Source organism: Dunckerocampus dactyliophorus, chromosome 16 (genome assembly GCF_027744805.1).
Source record: "Dunckerocampus dactyliophorus isolate RoL2022-P2 chromosome 16, RoL_Ddac_1.1, whole genome shotgun sequence".
Classification (NCBI taxonomy): domain Eukaryota; kingdom Metazoa; phylum Chordata; class Actinopteri; order Syngnathiformes; family Syngnathidae; genus Dunckerocampus; species Dunckerocampus dactyliophorus.
In genome coordinates this window covers 20,363,124-20,385,686 of record NC_072834.1, presented here as the reverse complement: position 1 = coordinate 20,385,686, position 22,563 = coordinate 20,363,124, and the positions used below count along the sequence as shown (strand labels likewise).

The window sequence follows — 22,563 nt, the reverse complement described above, 5'->3', positions numbered from 1 at the left end:
GCGATCACCTGTGGCCCGTACCATTGCAGTCTGTAGCAATCCCTGTGAGCAGTGTAGTGTCTAAGGATGTCCAAAGCCGATCTTCAGGATCAGAATCGGCAGCGGATCCGCTGTATTTTGAAGATCGGATAATATCGGCTTCCGCCACGAGATCCGGACGATTCGGTTGCTGTTTAACATTCGTAACTCTGGGCCACACTCATGGTGTACATGGTAGGTGCAGTAATGCGCCTCAAAGCTGGTTGCCACTCGACTCCCGCCACCCGCAAGAAGAATAAAACGCAACACCACCATGCAGACATGTCCGCAGTGTAACGTGGTGTAGTTACTTTCACGTTCGATATTCGGCTCCGTAGCTGCAGGGGTAGTTCCCCCTCACTGTGTCCAGACTGCTGTGTCATGGTGCGAGGAGCTTGCGCGGGACGTGCCGCTCTAAACGCTGGTTGTTATACTAGGGACCGTCAAAAAATTACTATTGCGTTGAGAGTTTGTTAAAAAAGTCATATATTCTAAATCACACCACAAACTGGCCTATAACCCAATCAAATGGTTAGTCCTACACTAAAAGTATTTTGCACGCCCATTTTTTCCAATTTTTTCCAATTTTTTCGTTTATTGGATGGACTTTTATCAGATCTTTTATTGGATCAGGGACCTGACCACAGACGTTTGTTACAAAAGCCAAACAATATTGTTGGTCATCCTGTGTACATTTAGCAATACTTGTGTTGCATTATTTTTAATACGCTGAGGACTATTTTCATAACCATATTGGCCGCTTTCTTTCACATTGCGCAGGTGTGCCACAACAAAAACAATCATGTCTGCCAACACATGCCACGAAAACTATCTTGCGGGGGTAGCACGTTAAAAAGCTTTAATTTAATACGCCATCTGAAGAACAAACAGTTGACGGAGTATGGTGAGTTCTAGAGGCTAACGCAGCCATGTGGACAACACTCGCCCGTATGTGTGCGACAGTCAGAAGGCTAAGCTGATAACCCAAAAAAATCATGAAATTCATCTGACGAGATCAACAACCTTTCTCAGCGGTGGAAAACAACGGGTTCGCTGAACGTTCTCTCACTCGGAAGGTGATTTTATGGTTCCTTTTTTCATATCATATATCCAATCGCAGGAGTGCGGCCAGTAATTCTGAGCCCAATGGAAAAAAAAATCCCTGTTTTTGATTAATTAATTAATAAATAATCATAATCATTGATTTCCTGGCAGTTCGAGGACCTTGGAATTGTCCTGACTTTTCCCCCTTATATAGCACCCCTGGCCAGTAGCACTGGCATCATAAATAAATTGAAAAATGTATAATTAATCCCTGTGATCGGTATTGCCATCGGTCCATTTCACTCATAGATGATCGGTATCGGAATTGCCAGCATAAAACCCTTATCGGCGCATTCCTCATTAAAATAGCTGAACGTCACTCGCCTGTTCGATGGCGCTCTTCAGTTTGTTCATGTGGCTCTCGAAGAGCGGGAAGTGGGAGAAGAAGAAGTCCTGGAAGCGGTTGTTCTCCTCGGGGTTGGGGGACAGCATGAAGATGACACCGATGGCGATCTTCTTCTTGCGCGCCACGCCCAGGCTCTGACCCCCGCTCTCGTCAGACATGTTGAAGCTCTCCTCCCCTGACCTGCTCGCGGACGGCAGACAGACACAGAGACACCGGGTCTGATGCGTTTTTGTCTTCCTCTCATTATAATCCCAATCTTTTGTCTGTAGCTCCGCCTTTGAGGTACCCTACCTCTGCAGAAGGGTGCCACAAAAACACGACAGACCACTGAACTGCACAGCCGGTGTATACTTGCCTGCTCTGTGTGTGCGTGTGCAAACATTCATTGTGACAATAAATGATCAATTAATTTTAATAGCAGACACATTTAGACCTAATTCATCAATATCAACTAAAATATTTCATTCATTTATCATTTTTTATAAAGTTATTGCTTAATCTATAGTATGCATTTATTTATCCAGTGTTTCTGTACGTACCTATGTTTTTTATGCCTTTATTTATTTACTTGTTCATTAATCTTAAATCTATTTTTTTTTATTACTTTTTGATATATTAACTTTTTTAAAAAAATATTTTATGCACCTGCACCGCACCCCACCCCCGCTACACATTCTCGGTTAATTTTTCTCCTTTTTACAATGTAAAATGTCCGTGAGTGCAGGCCGAGAGTCATTGGCGGCCTGTGATAGTTTTTTGGGTTTTTTTATTAATTACCCCATGGCTCATTATAAAAATAGAATTTAGCAGTAATTTGACAAGAATTAATTGAAGACAAAAAAAATTCTGAATTTTACGAAAAAAATGTAATAATAATCAAGAAAAATACAAAGTTAAATATTAAAGAAAAAATAAATTTTTTTTAAGTCGTAATATTATGAGGAACAAACAAAACATATCAAATTTTAATTTTGGGGAAAATTAGGTTGCAAAAAAAGCTATAATGTTACAAGAATAAAGTCAAAACATTACAGGAATAAAGTCATAATTATGAGAAGAATATATATAAGAAGAAAGTTTAAATCGTTGAAAAATGTAAAACAAACAAAATAACAGTGAAAATGGAACAACTGTCATTTTACAAGAATAAAGTGAAAACAGAAAAGGAAAAAAAGTTGTATCTACACAGATAAAAAAAAATCACAATTTTACTAGAATAAACTTGTAATATTATTATGGAAAAATGTCATTTCAGTAGCACAGACTTGAACCATTCAAGAAAACATTTTTTGAAAGTTGTAATACAATTATTTCAAATTTTGGAAAAAATTAGGCGAAAGAAAAAGTTATAATATTACAAAAAAAAAATGTCAGAAAATAATTTTTTTTTAAAGTTGATTTAGTTGGTAAATGTATTTTTTAAAAAAACAGATAGAAGTTGGAATATATACAATATAGCTTTTTAGCATATCTACAGTATAGAAAATATCAAAGTGGCATCCTTTCATATTTCAGTATGTAGCATTTGCAGGGAAAGGTTTGGCCATCCATGTGTTAACACAGGAAATGAACAAATGAGCAGTAATTGTTGAGACATGGAGAAGTGGTAGGATACAAAAAAAAGTAACTTTCAGACATGTTGAATTGTGCATACGCGTGATGTACTTGAACGTAACTTTGTTAAGCATGTGCTGAAACGAATAAACCACGGCTGAGCGTGCTTCTCACCATCGGGGGAGGACGCCGTTCTCCATGCTGGTGGTCTGGCTGCGCAGCCATCGACGCTGGTAGCTGGATGCGCAGCTGCTGGTCAGCGAGGAGCCGGGTGACGGGAAGGGGGTGATCAGGAGGCTGCTGAGGGACGCTGACGGGACACATGATGCTCAAGTTATCCTCATTAGCACTTCCTTAGCCTCAGCCCTTAACTTTAATAGATAATGACGACGTGAATGTCGTCATCCTCACACACACCGAGCACCTAGTGCAGCAGTGCACTCTTGTCAAATAGAGGATCTTTGATCAGTTTTAGTTTAGGGCTATATTATGTATTAGTTTGAAGCAATGATATTACAGTGAATCCCTGCATCTTCGCCATTCATCTGTCGCTAAAGATGGAGATGGAGGCAGCCCCACAGACTGACAGACGGAAGTACGGTTGTAGCGCTAGCCTGACAACCAGGCTAAAGGCTATACCGTCACTGTACTGTCTATATAAAATAAAAATTGGAGTAAAAGGAGCTTTGTGAAAATTAGTTAGGAGTTCTGTCAGTGCGATGATAGCGAGTGAGAGCGGGGTCAATCTGAGCTTTGACTTAAATTTGGTTAACCTACCTGACCTGGCGATTCCACTGTCCCTCTCGTTGTACAGGCTTCGGCCCGGCATGTCCATTGGGTGACTGTGGCCTGGGCGAGATGAAGGAACATGGCTCAAAACATGAGCGTGAATACAATCCGTCAGTGCTTGTACTAAGATACATCGTGCAACACATCACAAAGTACATGCAAAAATAAATCAAACATGATCATCTGATGTGCTTCCTGTCTTGTCAGCCTCACAACGACAACAACAGGCACTGCTGTTCAAGCAGGCTCAGTCTATGGGATGTAATATAATGCCCAAAGGTCCTCCAAATGGACCTGGTATCAGTGCCACACTCAACACGCTGGCGAGGGGTGCCAGCGTGTCGTAAGCACGCAACGCTTGGCTTCATGAGGAGGTTCAATCAAAGTACCTGATGCTTCAAGTATAGTCATGTGCCGTGAAAGACGACTGCAACCATAGCAGTAAAACCGCTGGCCATGTGTTAAGCACGCATGAAAAATAAAAATAAAATTCTTTTTAAAATTCCTCTGCCATGCCACATTCCAACAATGGGCCCAGTGTTTATGTACAGGTGTACAGGTAAAGAATGTAGAACACACTTAAAGTGGAGGATTACAACGCAAGTGAAGACAAAGGCAAAATTATTACTGGCCACTAGGGGTGTCACAAGATATCCTAAGATTAAAACTTGACAAAATTTCTTGTTCAAAAAAAAAAAAGATGTCTCATGGGCACCAGGCCCGGGACGGTAATAAACTAATGAATTAAATCGCACAATAAATGAAAATGAACTGGATAATTTTGCCGGCCTTGAAGAGCCTGTTTTTTGGATTTTTTTTTTTGCCCATCATCCACAATCCTTATGAGACATGAACACACAATCTCTTTTCTGTGCATTCTAAAGATATAAAAACAGATTAAAAAAAAAAAAGAGGCAGCTAAGAATGAATGTAATGGGACGCAACTATTCCGCTTATACAGCCTTCTGAAAAAAGCTCCAAAACGCACCAACAGCGCCCTATTTACATAATGTGACCAGCATTTTAACCAAGCTACAGCAACATTATTATAACTGTTATTAACGTTGTTGCGCCCAAGAACGTATGCCACTGGCGTAGTGGCACCTCGCCACACCACACCGGCTAGCGACGAGCTTCACGCTTCACCACACGCTCGCTCACAATGCCTAAGGCCACTAGCGAAAGGTAACGCTACATATTGGAGCTGCCGCCACTGCTACTGTGTTTTTGTACTGGAGTTTGGAAAAGTTAAGGCCAGGTGTAGCGTTCCTTTCTATGTTGCTATGTGAAATCAATGCACCCAGGAAGTACTGTAAGTTACGCTAATGCTTCAAATGAGCAAAATACTATATGTATGACATGTTACCATGAATGTACTTGTTACTACATGTTCACAGCATGGATATAAAACCATAAAACCTTGTTGAAGCTTTTTGGAGGTGTTTTAATGGCGGCCTTTCTAGGCGGAATAGGTGTGTCCCATTATGTGCATGAATTACCTGCCTCTTTTTTACCTGTTTTTACATCTTTAGAATGCACAGAAAAGAGAAAGGCGTGTGTTTGTCTCACCTAAGGATTGTGGATGATGGGCAAAATAAAAAAAAAATACAAACATTTTTTAAAAGACTCCACTTTTCCTTTAATATACTGGCATGTGCATGCGTGTGTTTTCCTCATCTCCCGCCTCCAAACGGGCAGAGGGAGGGTTTACTCTGTACATGGTTTCAGCGTCTTGGTGTGTTTGTTCATAGAACAGCGTGAGCCCTTTTGTCAGTCATACAGTCTCTTTGTCTCGGTGGGTGGAGGCGGGGCCACTCGCATATACACAAAGAGCAGCAGAGTGTAATGTAGTAGAGATTAAATTTGTAAATTGTAATATATTGTCATATTTTTTGTGTATTTTTCATTTTACCTTTCTTAAAAGTAACGTTAAAATCTCGCCTCGTCTCATTCTCATCGACCCGATATCGTGTATCGTCTTGTGAACTGAGTGTCTCGTGACACCCCAAATGGCCACAAATCACAAACATTCGGTTAGTCAAATTGTGTGTTAGTAAAGACTACTTGCAGCCGCTGGCACCTGTAAAGCACCCACGCACACAATGTACTGTTGTGGCTATACACACATGCAGGTCTGAATCAGACAGAAGTAGCAGAGAGCACCTAATGGCTGATGAGTTCTTTGGCCGTTCAAATACATTTGCTGTGGGCGTGTGCTTCCTGGTTTTGTCCATATGGTTCAGTTTTCAATCTATAACAAGATAGAATGCTATCTTACCTGTCCAATGTATTGAAATGGACAAAGTGGCATAATCACAAGCGTGCTCGCTACCGTCTGACTCGGGACACTGCACTGCGGTGACCGTTGCAACGAGAAAAAAAGCACACAAAGGCATGCAGCTGTGCGACACTACGCAGATACACAAAGCATGCAAGTGGCATACAAAGTACAGCAAGTATGCTCGCAGCCTGTTGGTGTTTTGTTTTTGTTTTGGTTTTTTTTTGCTTTAAAAGCGCCAACCTGAAAAGAAAGATGCGCTTTTGATGAGACGCAGAGGGCCTTGCTCTGAGAAGGCCCGTCGAGGGCTGCAGAGCTGAGAAAATCCTGCGCAGCACAAACACAAAGATGGGAGAGGAACAACAGAAAGAGAGGGTCGATGGGGGTGGGAGAAGGACAGACAAAAAAGAAATAGAAAAGAAAAATGAATGCTTGTTAGTGAATGACTAGGAAAGAAAGTTGGCTGACTCCTGTCATCATTGCAGACCTTAGTACACAACAAGAAGTTGTTTTTAGTTTAACATGGCGGGGGGAAAAAGAATCTGGAGTTCTGTCCGTCCTCCAGGAAGGATGCTGTCTCACAGAACACACAAATCCTATCCTATCCTCATATAGCAGCTGGGCGAACCAGGGGCCAAGGCATTTATTACACAGAAGACTATATTTGTACACTGCATAGAAGAATACGTTTTTAAAAAACAATTTTCACAAATGATGCACAGCAGGGGTGTCCAAAGTTTTTCCAGCATGGGCTACATGCTGAAATATAAAAGGACGCAAGGGCCAAGGACATGCTAAGAAGTATGGAATATATATATATATATATATATATATAGTATATTTATAGTATATTTAGTTTTAGAACACCCCGATTTTTCCAGTTATTTATTGAAATTAAAGTCATTCAAAGTCCAATGAATAGCTTGAAATGGTAAAAAGGTAAGCGGTGAAGTGCCAGAGGTTTAAAAAAAAAAAAAAAAAGGTACCGTGTGAAAAATGTGTATTTCAGAATGATACAAAAAGGCCCGTTTCAGGGACCACAAAATGGGGCAACAATTTAAAGCTGTTCTGCAGAAATGGACGTTGATCAAGCCCTGGCAGTTGTTGCAACTAATTCCTACAGGGGTTCCAAGGTCTGGGGTACTTACTACCTCCTCTTTCTGCAGTAAAAACTACAGCCAATCCAGGACGCAGAAGACAATGGGCGGTGCAGACAGAAGAGAGGGAATAAAGAGAGACACATGCTGCCTGTGCTAAAACACTCAACTTCCCACAATGCACTTCTTCTTAAAGAGCAAAAAAAAGCACTAAAATTGCACCCAAAAAAAAAAAATCACGAAAAAGCGAGGTTGCGAAAGGTGAGCTGCGATGGAACGAGGGAACACTGTATTGACTTTATTCCCATAATATTAGAACTTTTTACCCAACCTAATGTTCCGAAAATGTTTGGTATTCTTTGGTTTGCTTCTCAACAATACAATTAACATAAAAAAAAAAAAAAACGTGTTTTCTGTAATATTTCAACTCTACACCACTAAAATGACACATAATTTTTTAATTTAATTAAAAAAGTCTCTGAAAAGATTTATTCAACAAAATATTCCAGTATAGACTTTCTAACAATAAGCGCAGGGCGTCACTGCCAAACATGCTGGAGCATCTCTTGCCCGACATTCGCCAGCGCCTCAGTGATTCTCTCCACAACGTGAAAGCTTTTACACATCTCATTCATTCCAGCAATAACCAGCTCTGTGACCCGACAATGATGTTTGTTGGCACACTGTACGCTACAATCAAATGAAAGTAGTGGACCATTACTGGGAAAATGCAGAGAACCTTCAGAAAGGCTGGACAGAGGCAGGCGGGGTGGAACTCATCTGAAGATGAAGAAAATATCGGCGTAGCAGCCATTCTTCTAAGACCATGTGCAGGAGGTGCTGCTGTTTGGGTTAGCTAATGTTTTGGGTTTTTTTTTTATCCCTCTAGGCTGCTGTATGAGGAAATATGGTAATGTATAAGTAATAATTGCACTGCTAGATTATTTTGTGAGACGGTGCACAGAAGTTTGCCAACAGTTCATCATGGCCTTGCATTCTCGGAATCATTTACTTGAATTCAAAGTTGTGTGTGACAGAAGTGCAATGAGCAAAAGTGCTGGCAAAGTCCACGCAGCTCATTTTGCATTTACACAGCTATGTTAGCGGGAGAGGGACAAACAAATGCTGCTGCTGATACATGGTCAAACAACTTAAGACAAATTCAAATGGACGCCGCGGAGCCCTTCTCCACTCTCACGGTGAGTGGAGGCTGCAGGTGTGGTGTTGTTATGGTTACCTATGTTCCCTAGGAGATTGTTAGGGCCGGTGTTTTGATCGGGCCTGAGGGTGTTGCTGTCCTGCGCAATGAACTCCAGACTGTCCTGTAACCTGTGTGACACACACGCAAACAGATGAGGACTTCATGACTCTCACACGACAGAGCGTGTTTAACAAAGACAAAAAGACACGCTGCGCTTACGTGTTGAGACTGCCGTACACGCTGCCTCCCGTCCTGGCGGTAAACACCTTACTCAGCATGAGCTGAGGTGGCGACCTGATATAACAGAGGAGAGAGCGAAGGTCAGCAGCGTAATAATAACATTTGACGGACTAATACACACTTTTTTCTCGGGATGCTCCGATCGATCGGCCACCGATCAGTATCAGCCAATTTTTGTGAAAAAGCACGTGATGTGCATATGCCTGCAGCAAACCCTGTGTGCAGTGTAGTGTCTTGCTTAAAGTCTTGGGTAGCGTCACCCTCCCACTTTCCTTCACACTGCGCAGGTGTGCCAGAACAAACTGCTGTGTGGAACTTACCTGCCAGCACATGCCACGAGAAATATCTGGCGGGGGTAGCACATTAAAAAGCTTTACTTTAATACGGCATTTGAAGAACAAACACGTGACGGAGTAAGGTGAGGTTTCGAGGCTCACGGTGTGATCATCAGTCAAACAGCAGCTAACACAGCCATAATGTTCTCGCCCGTATGTGCGTGACAGTCAAAAGGCTAAGCTAATAACCCGAAAAATTATTCAACTCATCAGAAGAGATGACCAGCCTTTCTCTGCGGTGGAAGACACTGGGTTCACCGACTGCTCGCTTACTTGGAACCCACCTACGTGCTGCCTGGAAGTCCTGCTAGAGCTCCACCGATATACTCTCACATCACAAAAAATGCATACATGTTGGCAGGTCTGTTTTGCTTTGGCATCCTATCACAAAAGAGCATCAGAGCCACACAAAAAAAAGAAACCAAAAAAAAAAAAAGTCCAATTACAAGAAAATAAGTTTCTCTTTACCTGATCTGGTGGATTTTCAGGGTGGAACCTTTGTAGCTCATGGCCACAGAGCCAAACATCATCTCCCCCAGCATCACCACGTCGGACGAACACCTGGAACCCTGGAAGCGGAGTCCCGGCTCTTTGCTTTCCCTGGTTTCGGAGGCGCAAGAGGACGAGCTATCCAAGGAGCTGCTGCTGCCCCCCGTTGGACGGAGCTGGCAGCATTTGCCAAACATCTTCACGTGTGCCTCAGTGCTCTGTTAAGTGGAGGAGAGGACAGCGCGAGATTTATGAATGACGGCCCATTTGCCTCTTACCATGTAATGTGGGCTCATAAAGCATAATCACACTTGAAGCAGCTGACTTAGAGCTTTTAATAATGACAATGTCCTGATCTCCAAACTTTTTTAACTTTGAAAAGTGATAAAACTGTTACACAAAATCCAAGCAGTTTCACGTTTAACATTTTTTTCCCCTTACTGTACCCAGAATGAACCAAACAGTGACCTTCAAAAAGTGTGATGATAGCGTACCATTACACCCCACCTGCCCTTGTGTAATTAAAACAATGCATCGTAATATAATGGTCAGGGAAACATGATATTGTTTAACTCAAGGGTGTCTGCACTTTTTCCAGCAAGGGCCACACACAAAATGAAAGGATGCAACTTTGCCACATTGATATTTTGCAAAGCAACACATGTACAGTGGTATGAAAAAGCATCTGAACCTTTTGGAATTTCTCACATTTCTGCATAAAATCACCATCAAATGTGATCTGATCTTTGTCAAAATCACACAGATGAAAAAACAGTGTCTGCTTTAACTAAAACCACCCAAACATTTATAGGTTTTCATATTTTAATGAGGATAGCATGCAAACAATGACAGAAGGGGGAGGAATAAGTAACGGCGACGGCCTAATTTTCCAAAAATTACAAATTTATTCGATGTTTGTCTCTCATATTAAACTTAAATGTATTTTTTTCTCTGTAATATTTCATTCATTTCATTAATATTTTTTTAGAATGTGCCAACCCCCCCAAAACACTTTGGACACCCCTGGTTTAAAGACATGAAAAACAAATCCAAAAGATCGATGCAGACAGCCCCGATGAAAGCAGCCTGAGTCATGTGATTCTTTACTTGGCAGCTCGTTGGAGAGGAATGCCATTTGGGTGTGTGTGCTGTGTGATTTGTGTACAGAGGCCAGCAGCATGTGACTGCCAGTCATATGACTCTTTCGGGAACTCGTGAGCAAGCAACACCAAAATCATGGCCTACCCTGCTTGCTTGCCAGGCACAGGCCTACTTCACTCCATGTATTTGTTGCATGGCCCACAATCTTTCCATCATCTTCACCCTCCGAGCCAATCAGATACACCTCCTGCCGGTTTGCGTTTTACACTCTTTTCATGTGACAGCAGGTCACAAAGATACGCAACAAAAGCAATAGCAGTCATTGATTATTTAGCTTTGGCCCCAAACAGAATGTTGTAAAATGTGCATGCACGAGTTCAAACACTGCTGTTTGCAGTGTCAGGGTGACATTAGCCAGCATCCGATCATGTGACACGAGAATGTGAGGGCAGGTGAAAGAGTGAGAGATGCAGAGTGGGCAGGGATTCAGCAGAAAGCAACAAGACGAACAACTTCATTTTGAAAGAAATTTAAACAAAGAGGAGGCAAACTACTCCATGAGAGCATACAGACAGACAGTCGCGGTCTTGTGACGGCAAACGAACGCTACGTGCACACTGCAGGCTGTCAGCTGACGCTATTATCATTATTAGTGTTGTATGAGCAGATAAGGTAAGAGCGGCAGAACAAGCCGGCCAGGGGAAAGGCAGGAGTGTACGAGCCAGTGGGCGTGTTTGGCTACATGGCGTTATCACGATGCCCACGCCGTCGTACTTCCTGCAACAAACTGTGCTTAAGAGAGATAACACAGCCCTGCTTTTTCACACGCTTTTTAAACTTTTGCTTTTAAGGGCACTGATTTCCACTTTGGTCAAAACACTTGTTAGTAAGACAATTATTTATTTATGTTTATTTTTTATAAATTTTATTATAGCCATTTATTTTATTATTTATTACTATTATTTTATCTCTTATTTTATTTACATTCCAATGGCATCCTACTTATTTTTTATTCCATTTATCCCATTTTATCCTGTTCATTTGACATCATAATGCCATTTTTCATTCTTATTCTTTCTCTTTGTATTTTGAATCATAGTCCTATTTCTATGTGTTTCATGATCATTGTTTTTATCTTCATGAGTTGTATTAGTATTACCTTCCACTGCTCCTCGGAGGGATCCTTCTGCATCATGGCCATGTCAGCCATGGGTGCATAGGGATTCCGTGTGTGTGCGTGTGCGCGCATTTGGGGTTCGGGGGTGTGGGTGAGCGGTATCGTGCCTAGGTCTGTCATGATAACACATTTTGCTGGGCGATAATTGCCCTACAAAATATTGCAAATAAACTATATTATTGTCACCATTATTTTGATACCATTTTCTCATTAATGTAATGATATGTGGCATAATAACGCGAATACACCGTATCAAAAGCAATAAACTTCAATTTCTCAAAGTATTTCACATTTTAACTGGAATGTCAAGAGCATTTAAGAAAAACAAGACAAAAAACGACAACAAAAAAAAAACAATGAAAATAAAATGATCTCCGTCTCTGCACTTAAATAACACAATCAAAAACAAAACAAAAAAATTTACTTCTGTGAAGAAAAAAAAAACATTCCAATAAAAACACACACAACAATAAAAACAATACCTTAATAAATAATAAATAATAAATCAAATAAAGTCTCTGTAAACAAAATTGCACTTCAATAAATAATGAACATTGGGTATTATTCCTTATTCCTGTTGTGTGGCGTCACGCGGGACACAGCAGGACCAAATAATGCCAGGACTGCTTCACGAATGAGGGAAGTGGTGGTGACAATGCAGACCCATGCGGGAAAAATGTACGTTATGCGTACTATTGTCCTGCACTAAACACTACTTGACACAGTGTAAATAAGTCGTGCGGGAGCGTGGTCAGTTCGTGCCAATACATACAATTTTTGGTCACGAATTGCATGCCAATATGTAATTAAGGCGTAAACAGAACGCAAACAGTGCGCAATCTAGATGCTTTTCAGGCGTGCCATAAATACATACAGTAAATGAATGACATGCATTGCCAGGGCAAATTGCTGGACAAAGTGTAAACACCACTTTACTCTTCACTTGCACCACTCTGTGTGCGCACTCGCTAGCGCCCCGCCTCTCCCCACTGGGCCAAAGAGTCTGACTGACTGACAGGACGGTTCATTCACTCTGTTCGTTCCGCTATAGAACCAACACGCCCAGGTGTTCAGACAGATGCACAGAGTGAACCCTAGTGTCAGCCAGCAGGTTTGGTAGAGAGAGAGGAAGAAAACAAACATGCATGCACATATCAAAATATCCTGGCTGACAAAATTATCCAGTTCCTTTTTGTTTATCGTGCAGTTAATTGTAATAATCTTGACAGGCCTAATCAGGCCATTGTCTTTTAACTGTGTGAAGCACTTGGAGTTGCATTCTATGAAAAATAAAGTTTGATTTGATTTGAAGATTGACCTGAAGATGACATATAACCGCTCTGTGGGGGTCAGAATGCTTGCTAGTTGGTAAGGGTTCAAATACTTATTTCATTCAAATACAAATTCATGTATAACCTTTATTTAATGTTATTTGTTCTACATTTTTTCACAGCCTGTCTCTCTCTGTTATAATAAACCTACCATAAAAATGTTTGGACGGTTCATAGACACAAGAGATTGAGTGATCAAATCCAAATTTTTGTGACTCACATTGAGATGGGCGTCCTCGGTGCCCCTCTTTTTGGCATTGGAGTCGAAGAGGACATTCCGGCCGCGCCTCTCACAGTCCTGGTAAACAATCAGCCTGATGTGACCGGGCTCCAGCTGGGGGATCGGCCAGCTGCACGGAGGGGAAGAGCAGGTAATTAGCAACACAACAGCCCAATGACGTCTCACGCATTCACGCATTCCCAAGAGTGTTGGAGTTATGAACGAGGCCCCACTTCATGTCCTCACAAAATAAAATGTTGCAATACACTACAAACTGGAAAAATAATACAAAACATATAACTGAGGATGAATGACGTTAGCCTGTTTGTTCAGACAGTAAACATGGACAACCGGCAGCTTCTGGTCAACGACTGATGTTGCTAGGTAACCAGTGGCTTTATTGGGCTGCCTGAGGTGAGATCACAGTGAGGGATGTTGCTGCATATTTTGGAGGCAAACATTGCGATCACTGTGGCTGCTGGCCAGCCTTCACACGGATAAGGTATTCCCCGTGTGCTTTTGAGGCTCTCCAACTGCGACGCACTTGACTGAGGGTGGGGCAGACACAAGGGACACAAAACTGAAATTAAATACAGTGGTGTGAAAAAGTGTTTGCCACCTTCCTGATTTTTTTTTTTTTGTTGCAAGTTTGTCGCACTTAAATGTTTCGTTTCATCAAACTAATTTAAGTATTAGTCAATGACAACACAACTGAACACATAATGCAGTTTTTTAATGAAACCTTTTTCAACATTAGGTAGAAAAGAATCCAAACCTACATGTCTCTGTGTGAAAAAGCGATCGCCCCCTAAACCTAATAACTTGTTGGGCCACCCTTAGCAGCAACAACTGCAATCAAGAATTTTTGATAACTTGCAATGGGTCTCTTACAGCGCTGGGGAGGAATTTTGGCCCACTCATCTTTGGAGAATTGTTGTAATTCAGCCAGAGTGGAAGGTTTTCCAGCATGAAATGCCTTTTTAATGTCATGCCACAGCATCTGAATAGGGTTCAGGTCAGGATTTTGACTGGGCAAAGTCTTCAACATATGGCCGGACATTTTCCTTCAGGGTTTTTTTAGTCGACAGCAGAATTCATGGTTCCATTTATCACAGCAAGTCTTCCAGGTCTTTTGTGACCTCTTGGATGAGTCGTCGCTGTGCTCTTGGGGTCATTTTGGTTGGCCGGCCACTCCTGGAAAGGTTCACTACTGTTGCATGTTTTCACCATTTGTGGATAATGTCTCTCATTGTGGTTCGTTGGAGTCCCAAAGCTTTAGAAATGGCTCTACAACCTTTTCCACACTGATAGAGTTCAATTCATCTCAGTTACGTTATGTTTTAAACAGGCGGATAATCACTTTTTCATACAGGGCCGTGATTTTACCAGAATGAAGTCTTAATATTAAGAGAAAAAAGTATTCTAATGAGAACATTTTACAAGAATAAACTTGTAAAATTGTGAGGGGAAAAAAATCATTTTAGTAGTGTAGACTTGAAATATAAAAAATATATATATATATTTTTTAAAAGTCACAACATTAAGAGAAATGAACAAAACAATATAAAGTTGTAACAATACAAAGTTGAAAATTAGGTTGGGTGAAATGGGTAAAAAGGTATAATTTCATGGAAATATTGTAAAAATATTATCTAAATAAAGTCATAATATTACAAAAAAAAATTTACCAAGATTATTTAAGAAGAAAAGTTGCAATATTTGCAAAATGTAAAAAAAAAAAAAAAATTGGCAAAAAGAGCAAAGGGTGATGTTGATATTAATAATAGGCTCTTTCACCTATAAGACAAAGCTGAAATGCAGTTTTTCCTTGAAGTATATATAACTTAGCATATCTACTTTACAAAATATCAAAGTGGCAAAGCTGCGTCCTATTTCAACATTTTTGCTTAAAAACACCAGTCAGGACAGACACAAAAGCTGCAGTGTTTCTGTGAAAACACATGTTGAAGAAGTACACAGCCAGACACTGTGGACTCCTTTGCGACAAACACTGCATGTGAGCTTGTCCAAAGCACACACTGTTGTTCAAGAAAAAGCCGTCAAAGCAGAGTCGGTCATATTTGAGCCTTGAAGTTTGGAAAACTCTCCTAAAGTCAAAAATCATAATTATATCATAATCTTTGTTTCCAAGTCTAGAAATGCGCCTCTGCCAAGCACTAACCTCAGCAGCTTCCAGAGCAGCTACACTACTGTGGCATTAAAACACACACACACACACACACGCACGCACGCACGCACACACACACACACACAGAAGATTAAAGCACTACGGGGACAAGTTGGCACACAACATCAATTAGGTGCAATGCTAAGTAAGGAGCAAGAGCTCCAACCACACTACAACATTCTGTGTGTGTTTGTGGGAAGGGTCTGCATTGGTCTGACACACTTTTAGCTCAGGCTAGTAGCTAGGATTTGGCAGGCAAGCATTCTGTGAGGAATATGAACGACCCATCCCATCCCATCCCATCCCACCCAACAATGTTAACAAAACTGTGTGTCAGTTCAAATCTCCAGATTTCTCCTCTTGCGCTAAGCCCTGAGTGCTAAGTAGGTGACATAACGCCTGCCTGGCCTACATCATGAGCTCAAATAACACATTTTGGCCACCCTGGTCGATATTCAGCGCGTAGCCTTGTGTGTGTGTAAGATTACACATCATGCAGTCATTTTAGTCAAGTCCCATGTCTTGCAACTTAGTCACAGGACGCCATAGTGCGTCAATATAAACGTACAGTATGTTCACACTTCTCTTACATTAAAACACAAGCAATGTTTACACAAGTCAAAGAGCCTCTATTTTTCCTCTAGTTTTTAAGAACCTGCTGCCAAAAACGCTAGTGAAAGATCCTCTATGGGACAGGAGTACTCTGCTGTTTTTAAGAACCTATAGCTAAAAACACTAGTAAAAGTCACCGGACGCCATAGTGCGTAAAAGTAAACATACAGTATGTGTACACTTCTCTTACATGAAAACAAAAGTAAAATTCACTATTTACACAAGTCAAAGATCCTCTAGATGACAGGAGCACTCTGCTGTTTCCTACAGTTGCAATGCTAGTCAAATATCCTCTATGGAAGAGGAGCACTCCGCAGTTTTAAGAACCTATTGCCAAAAACGCTAGTCAAAGACCCTCTGTACAACTGGAGCAGTAACATGAACAGTAAGACAAAGACGTAGAACATGGCCCTAGTCTATCATGGCTATATTTAGGCATGGGTAAAATAATGGATTCATTATTACAGGCCATCTTATTTTGTCTAACATAGCGTTTTAACTTTTTGTAGGATTCCCTACTAAATGCTGACGGGGTGCACATTGCTTCTTTTCAGATATGTTCAGTGGACAATGAGGAGACGACGAGATGACTGCTGCCTTTGTTTTCAAGATGACAAGAGAGAGACGACGGCCAAAGAAAGACACAAAGGCATTCTGTAAGTGACTACAAAAAAAAAGCGCACACAGACAATGCGAGTTTAAAGAAACATGCAGCAAAAAGCTGAAGTGGGGACAGAGTAAGACGGCGAAAGAAGTCGAAGCCGAAGAGTCGGGAGCATGTGAAAGTGAGGAAATGAGCTGGCACAGAGCTTGTGACAGTCACGGTGCTGCTGACGGGAGGAGAGTCATTCACAAAAGCAACACACTGCTTCATGAGCGTCACATACTTGAGCTGCTGCTACGACACGGAACCCAAAAAAAACCACCCACCTTCATCACAAACGCGGTTAAACATGATTCTACAGTAGTTCCTGTGCTGATCATCACAGATGCAACACGCGCAACAAGTGCTCGGATTAAATAAGCTCTGCTTCTTCAGACTCCCTTTCAGACGTGTTGAATTGTGTAGGTGCATCAGCCCGAACGCACAAAGCACCAAGCCGCAGGCGCCGCACGTTACACAAGCATTCACAGTAACAGAAACAAAGTGCAACACAGTAGTATCAGCAGCTCCTACCTGGGCATCATCGCGACTGTGCCAGTCTTTCCCCAGCACTCTCGCTCGCCTCTCCCTCTCTCCACTTTCAGCCTCTAAGAATAGCGGTGGACTCAATTCACACAACATGAGACTGTCAGGTGATTTGCGGCGCCACTTTCGTGCGCTGGACAGTTCAAGGCGGCACAGGCAGCACATTGACAGAAAAAACTGACCAAAAAAAAAAAAAAAAAAAAAAAAAAAAGGAAGCCTTGAGTCCTCTCTTCCATCAACTGTTCTGGCTTTTGCCTCTTTGATATTTTGTAAATACAGTATGTTAAGAAGTTATATATATATGTATGTATGTATGTGTATATATATATATATATATATATATATACACATACACACACATTTTTTTGTCATATAGGTGACAAAGCATATTATTAATATAAACATCACTCTTTGCTCTTTTTTCCCCTTTTTTTTTAAATTTGCTTTTGACATCACCTTTGTACATTTTTTCTTCTCATAATATTGTGACTTTAATCCCATAATATTCTAACTTTTCCCCAACCTAATTTTCTAACAATTAAAACTTTATTTTCTTTTATTATTTGTATATTGATTCTCATAAAATTGCGACTCTTCTCGTGAGAATATAACTTTTTTCTCTCAACATGTTCACTTTATTCTTGTCAAATTACAGCTATTTTTTCCATTTCTACTGTTTTGTTTTTGGTTTTTTTTCCAACTATTGGACTTTATTACCATAATATTCTAACTTTTGCAGAACCTAATTTTCAAAAAATTAAAGCTGTTTGTTGTTTTCTTTCTCAAAATATTGTGACAAAAAAAGCCGTCTTTTTTTAAATATTTCAACTTTCTGCTAATAAACTGACATTTTTCCTCATCGTATTACAACTTCTTCTCATTCGATTACAACTTTTCCGTCATGATATTTTGATTTTACTTAAATTCCTGCCTATTTTTCTATTTTTGCTGTTTTCTTTAAAGTCTTTTTTAAGTTTCTTTGTTGAATGATGTTTTCATACTGCGCCGAGGGCCGCAAATGCCCCCCAGCCGCACTTTGGACACCCCTTGCACGTTTATAAAGTGGAGCCTCGGTGTGGAGCAAATTAATTGGATTTACATGATTTCTTATGGGAAAAATGTATTAGTTTAGAGTAGGTTTCGGGCAGAGTCGGACCTTCTGGACCGGATTGTTGACGCTAACCGAGGTTCCGCTTTAGCTTAGTGGGTTGAGAGAAGCGGCTTCCTGGACCGCTACGTCGCTCACTGACCTCAAAGAGCCCTGCCCTGCCACGTTTTGTGCATGTGTGCGCTTGTGTTTGTGTTTGTCAGTCGGTTACATAAATATCTCCTGTGACCCGGCGCCGTGACATTCCTCCACGACGAGTGCGACAGAGGTTCCAGTTGAGGGCCATAAAAGACATTTTGCAGTTAAAACCACCCGTGTATGACAGCGTGCACATTAACTGCCACGCACATTTCATTGGGCGCAATCGAGGCCCTGCTGAAATAAATACTTGTTTCATTTAAAAACACAAAAATGTCAATCTCACATTGCAAGTTAAATGTGAATTCTTCCTTGCAGCGGCTTTGCAAGGCAACCTTAAGCCGCCTTTGTGGGGGTGAACTCTGTCCTATTAGTCTGGCTGGCTTCAGGGCAAAACAAAAAAAAAAAAACAAAAAAAAAACACATATCTCTTGTCACACCAACGCTACAGAGCACCTGACTACCTGCATATCTGCTGGCTTGGCTGCTGTTGATGATATTTTCCCATGAAGCACTTCTGCATTCCAGCAATCACATGAGCATGAGTGAGTGAGGTGACGTTGCTGCATCGCCTAAAAGGTCACTGCACTCACAGATGCACTGCATTCGCAAGCACGTCGTGGCTGGAATGACTCCCTGCAGGCCGACGTGGCACTGGACGGCCATAAATAACATTAACAAGCATACATTGTTACGGCAAGTTATGTGTGTTTTGTGGACGGGCCATTTGTCAACATCTAATTTGCATAATTGCTCACGTCCCAAAACTCAGTGTTTGTGTGTGGACGGGTAAAACAGAGCTTTTTGGTTTGTGTCGTAAGAACTGTGTGACATGCTTTCATCTTTTTAAACCTTACTTAACAACCGAACTATCACTCGCAAATGGAAAGGCGCCTTCCTTAAACAAGCTGAAGTGCTTCTCGCTGTGCTGAGTGACGATACCATCGACTGGACGGAGTTGCAAAGACAAGCCACTCAGAAATACATAGTCGTCCCTCGACACTTCACGCTTTGAATTCCGCTGCTTTTTCAAAAATGGATGAATTAATAAACCATGCTGGTTTGTGGTTGAATACAGCCTGTAATCAAATATGCATATTTAAGCAAATGTTACATATTTTTTGCCTAAGTGAAGCATTTTCAAGCATAAAAATGGCTACCTAAAGTAAAATACAAATATAAGGCATTCAGAAGGCAAAATTATGAAGAGCCGTTGATGATATGATGATTTGTAGTATTCTACACTGGCTTCAGTAATGTTACTGTAATGTTAGGTGAGACACACAAGCACCTGACTTGATTGCTGGAACAACAGACTTATATTGCAGGCACAATCATCCCTAATAAAAATCCCTCATAAAAACACAGGCTACTGTTGTGGCCGTAACCCCCGCCAAGCTAAAACTCAACTCTGAACCCCGAACCGCCACTTCCTGTCTGCCCCTCACTCCGCTCACCTAGGAATCACATTTATAGCAACACAACAATTAGTCGATTAAATCGATGGTAAATCAATTACCCAATGAATTGACAACTATTTTGGTAATTGATTAATCGTTTTTTTATTTAAATATGTAAATATCCCAAATTATTCATCCATGAAAGCAGAATTATTTTCTTTGTGTTTTAGTTAAAACAAGATATTCACACTTATCAGCTTTGACTTTGGAAAGCAGTGATGGGCTTTTTGCCTCTCTTCTGATATGTTGCGGACACAACCACTAACTGTTTGCTTCATATCAATTTGGTCCATCTGTGGACAATCTGTGATTGTGATTGTATTTTTGTGTACATTTATTGTTTTACTGAAGCTATTTGACAAACACTTTTTTTTTATTACTTAACATTATTTGAACAGAATATTCAAGCGACAACATGGCACTCATTTGCTCTGTCTGTTCAAAACTTCTGTTTCCTGAATAAAGAGGCTGAGATTAAAAATGTGGGGAGGGGGGTTAATCCGATTCATCGATTAATCTGAAAAGATAATCAACCGATTAATCGGTTATTAAAATAATTAGTTAGTTGCAGCTCTACAACACACACAAGCATGAGTCTTATTTTTGTCTTAAAATAGCTTATTTTCTCTTTATTGTGTCTACTACATTGGCTAATAGGAGTGTAAAGGTGACTATAGGGGTGTTATTTCATGTCTAGAGGGCTCTAATAATGTAAAAAACAGTATCGTAAAAAGGTTTTCAATGCTCGAAGTACAAAAACATTCAATTTATAAATACGAAATCCTACTTCGTAAAAATCCACTTAATAACTTAATCATCCAAAAAATTAAAAAAAAGGATAGCACTAAATCCTTCTGTGGCGGACCGGAATTAAAATGACATCACAGGTGAAAAATGAGACCTTGCACACTCATCCTGAGGTTGAAAATAGATCAAATGACACTTTGCTTTGGCTGACACCAAATGACAACTTAAAAAAAATGATTTTCCTTTGACCCTCGAGTGACATCAGCTCAAACTGCCATCTATTATGAGTATGACTCTATATGCATAGATATATATTATATATATATATATATATATATATATAGATATATATGGGTGTGTGTGTGTATATGGATATGTGTGTGTGTGTGTGTGTGTGTGCACGATCGCGTGTCTCCCGTGTGGCTCACTTTCACGTAAAAACTATATCTTTACCATGACCCTGCACTTCTGAGAAGTCACTTTAAATAGCCTTGATAGCAACTTGATGACAGCCGCTTTCTATGCAGCACACGCACGCTTGATAGTGATGCACACAGAAATAAAAGTTACATTCATATATTAAGCACAATAAAGGACAAGTATCGAGGGTGAGTCACTCCCGCCTAACCCACGCCACCCCACCCACCCATACACCCACACCCACACACACAGAGCTTATTGACTTAAAGCTGCTGACTGAGAATGCGACCATGTGATCACACACAACATGACAGGCTGAGACCGATGAAAGCCTCACATGATGCACAGAGTTATGAAAGTATGTACTGGACGAAGGACACTTCAGCATTTGAAAACCCGAGACGTCGCTTCTGCCGCAAACTATCAAGGCACAAAAAAAGCATCTAGACTAAAAATACAGCTAAGGTGCTGTGAGAATTGTGTTGTATTGAAGCACATACATAGTAGGGAGATATGGACCTTGTGACGATATAATTAAATTCAGTGGAGTCTTGTATAAAAAGCTACAACCCTTAACCCATACAATTAAATACACTTGTCTCTAATTGTAAAGCACATTTATTGATTCATTGGTAACAAACTGTGCGAAACAGCAAGTGCTGAGTGTCTACCAAACTGAGTGTTTAGTATTTTCGACGGGGTAAGTGTACTGTAGCCGTGCTCGCTGACTCTGTCTCACGCTTCGTGACACACTCTTCGTACTCAACTCTGTCTGTACTCTACTCTGTCACAAACTTTTTTATGTCACAAAACGGCGATGCGCAAAAGGGTTGAAATTAACATCAGATCGTGTTTTAACCACAACATGCACCAACGAAGCATTCGTGTGTCGTGTAGCACACGATACACACAGCTGGCGAGTAGTGCACTAGCTAGCGCGTAGTGCCTCTCCTCCCCCCTACTTGGACAAAGACTGAATGACTCACTCCGTTCATTCCACTATACAACCAACACGCTCAGGTGTTTAGACAGGTGCACAGAGTGAACTCGCTGGTAATCCAGCCTGTTTCGTACAGAGAGAAGAGGAAAACAAACATGCATGCACATGTCAATATATCGAGGCCGGCAAAACTATTGAGTTCATTTTCATTTATCGTGCGGACAATTCATTTATTGATTATCGTAACAGGCCTACTAGCGACAAATCGATTGGACACCTATGGAGACTGGAACATAAAAGCACGTCACAACCCCCACCCATATAAAACTCACAGAGGGCTCAGACTTGCTTGTGACATTTAAAAAAACACAAAGAGCCAAAAGAACGTTAATGTGCACTTCGAAACATATATGTTTTGCTTTTCATCTAATCTCATTGTCAATTATGCAAATCAGACCATGACACAGATAGACTCCAGTCC

General features: G+C 40.9%; 1 protein-coding gene across 3 annotated transcripts in view; it reads right to left on the bottom strand.

The window, feature by feature from the left end:
• fnip1 (folliculin interacting protein 1) overlaps nt 1–22,563 on the bottom strand; it is a 43,141-nt gene that overhangs the window by 17,314 nt on the left and 3,264 nt on the right. Inside the window, exons 1-9 of one of the 3 annotated variants that reach the window (XM_054755000.1) lie at nt 17,258–17,356; nt 13,281–13,410; nt 9,431–9,669; nt 8,607–8,681; nt 8,424–8,515; nt 6,333–6,416; nt 3,800–3,871; nt 3,197–3,332; nt 1,447–1,648 (exon numbers count right to left, since the gene is read on the bottom strand). In XM_054755000.1, the coding sequence (XP_054610975.1) occupies nt 1,447–1,648; nt 3,197–3,332; nt 3,800–3,871; nt 6,333–6,416; nt 8,424–8,515; nt 8,607–8,681; nt 9,431–9,669; nt 13,281–13,410; nt 17,258–17,268 (1,041 nt within the window). In that variant the 5' untranslated portion in view covers nt 17,269–17,356. Of the gene's footprint in view, nt 1–1,446; nt 1,649–3,196; nt 3,333–3,799; nt 3,872–6,332; nt 6,417–8,423; nt 8,516–8,606; nt 8,682–9,430; nt 9,670–13,280; nt 13,411–17,257; nt 17,357–22,563 lie in introns of those variants that run through there. The other 2 variants (XM_054754999.1, XM_054755001.1) reach the window with 2 other exon arrangements.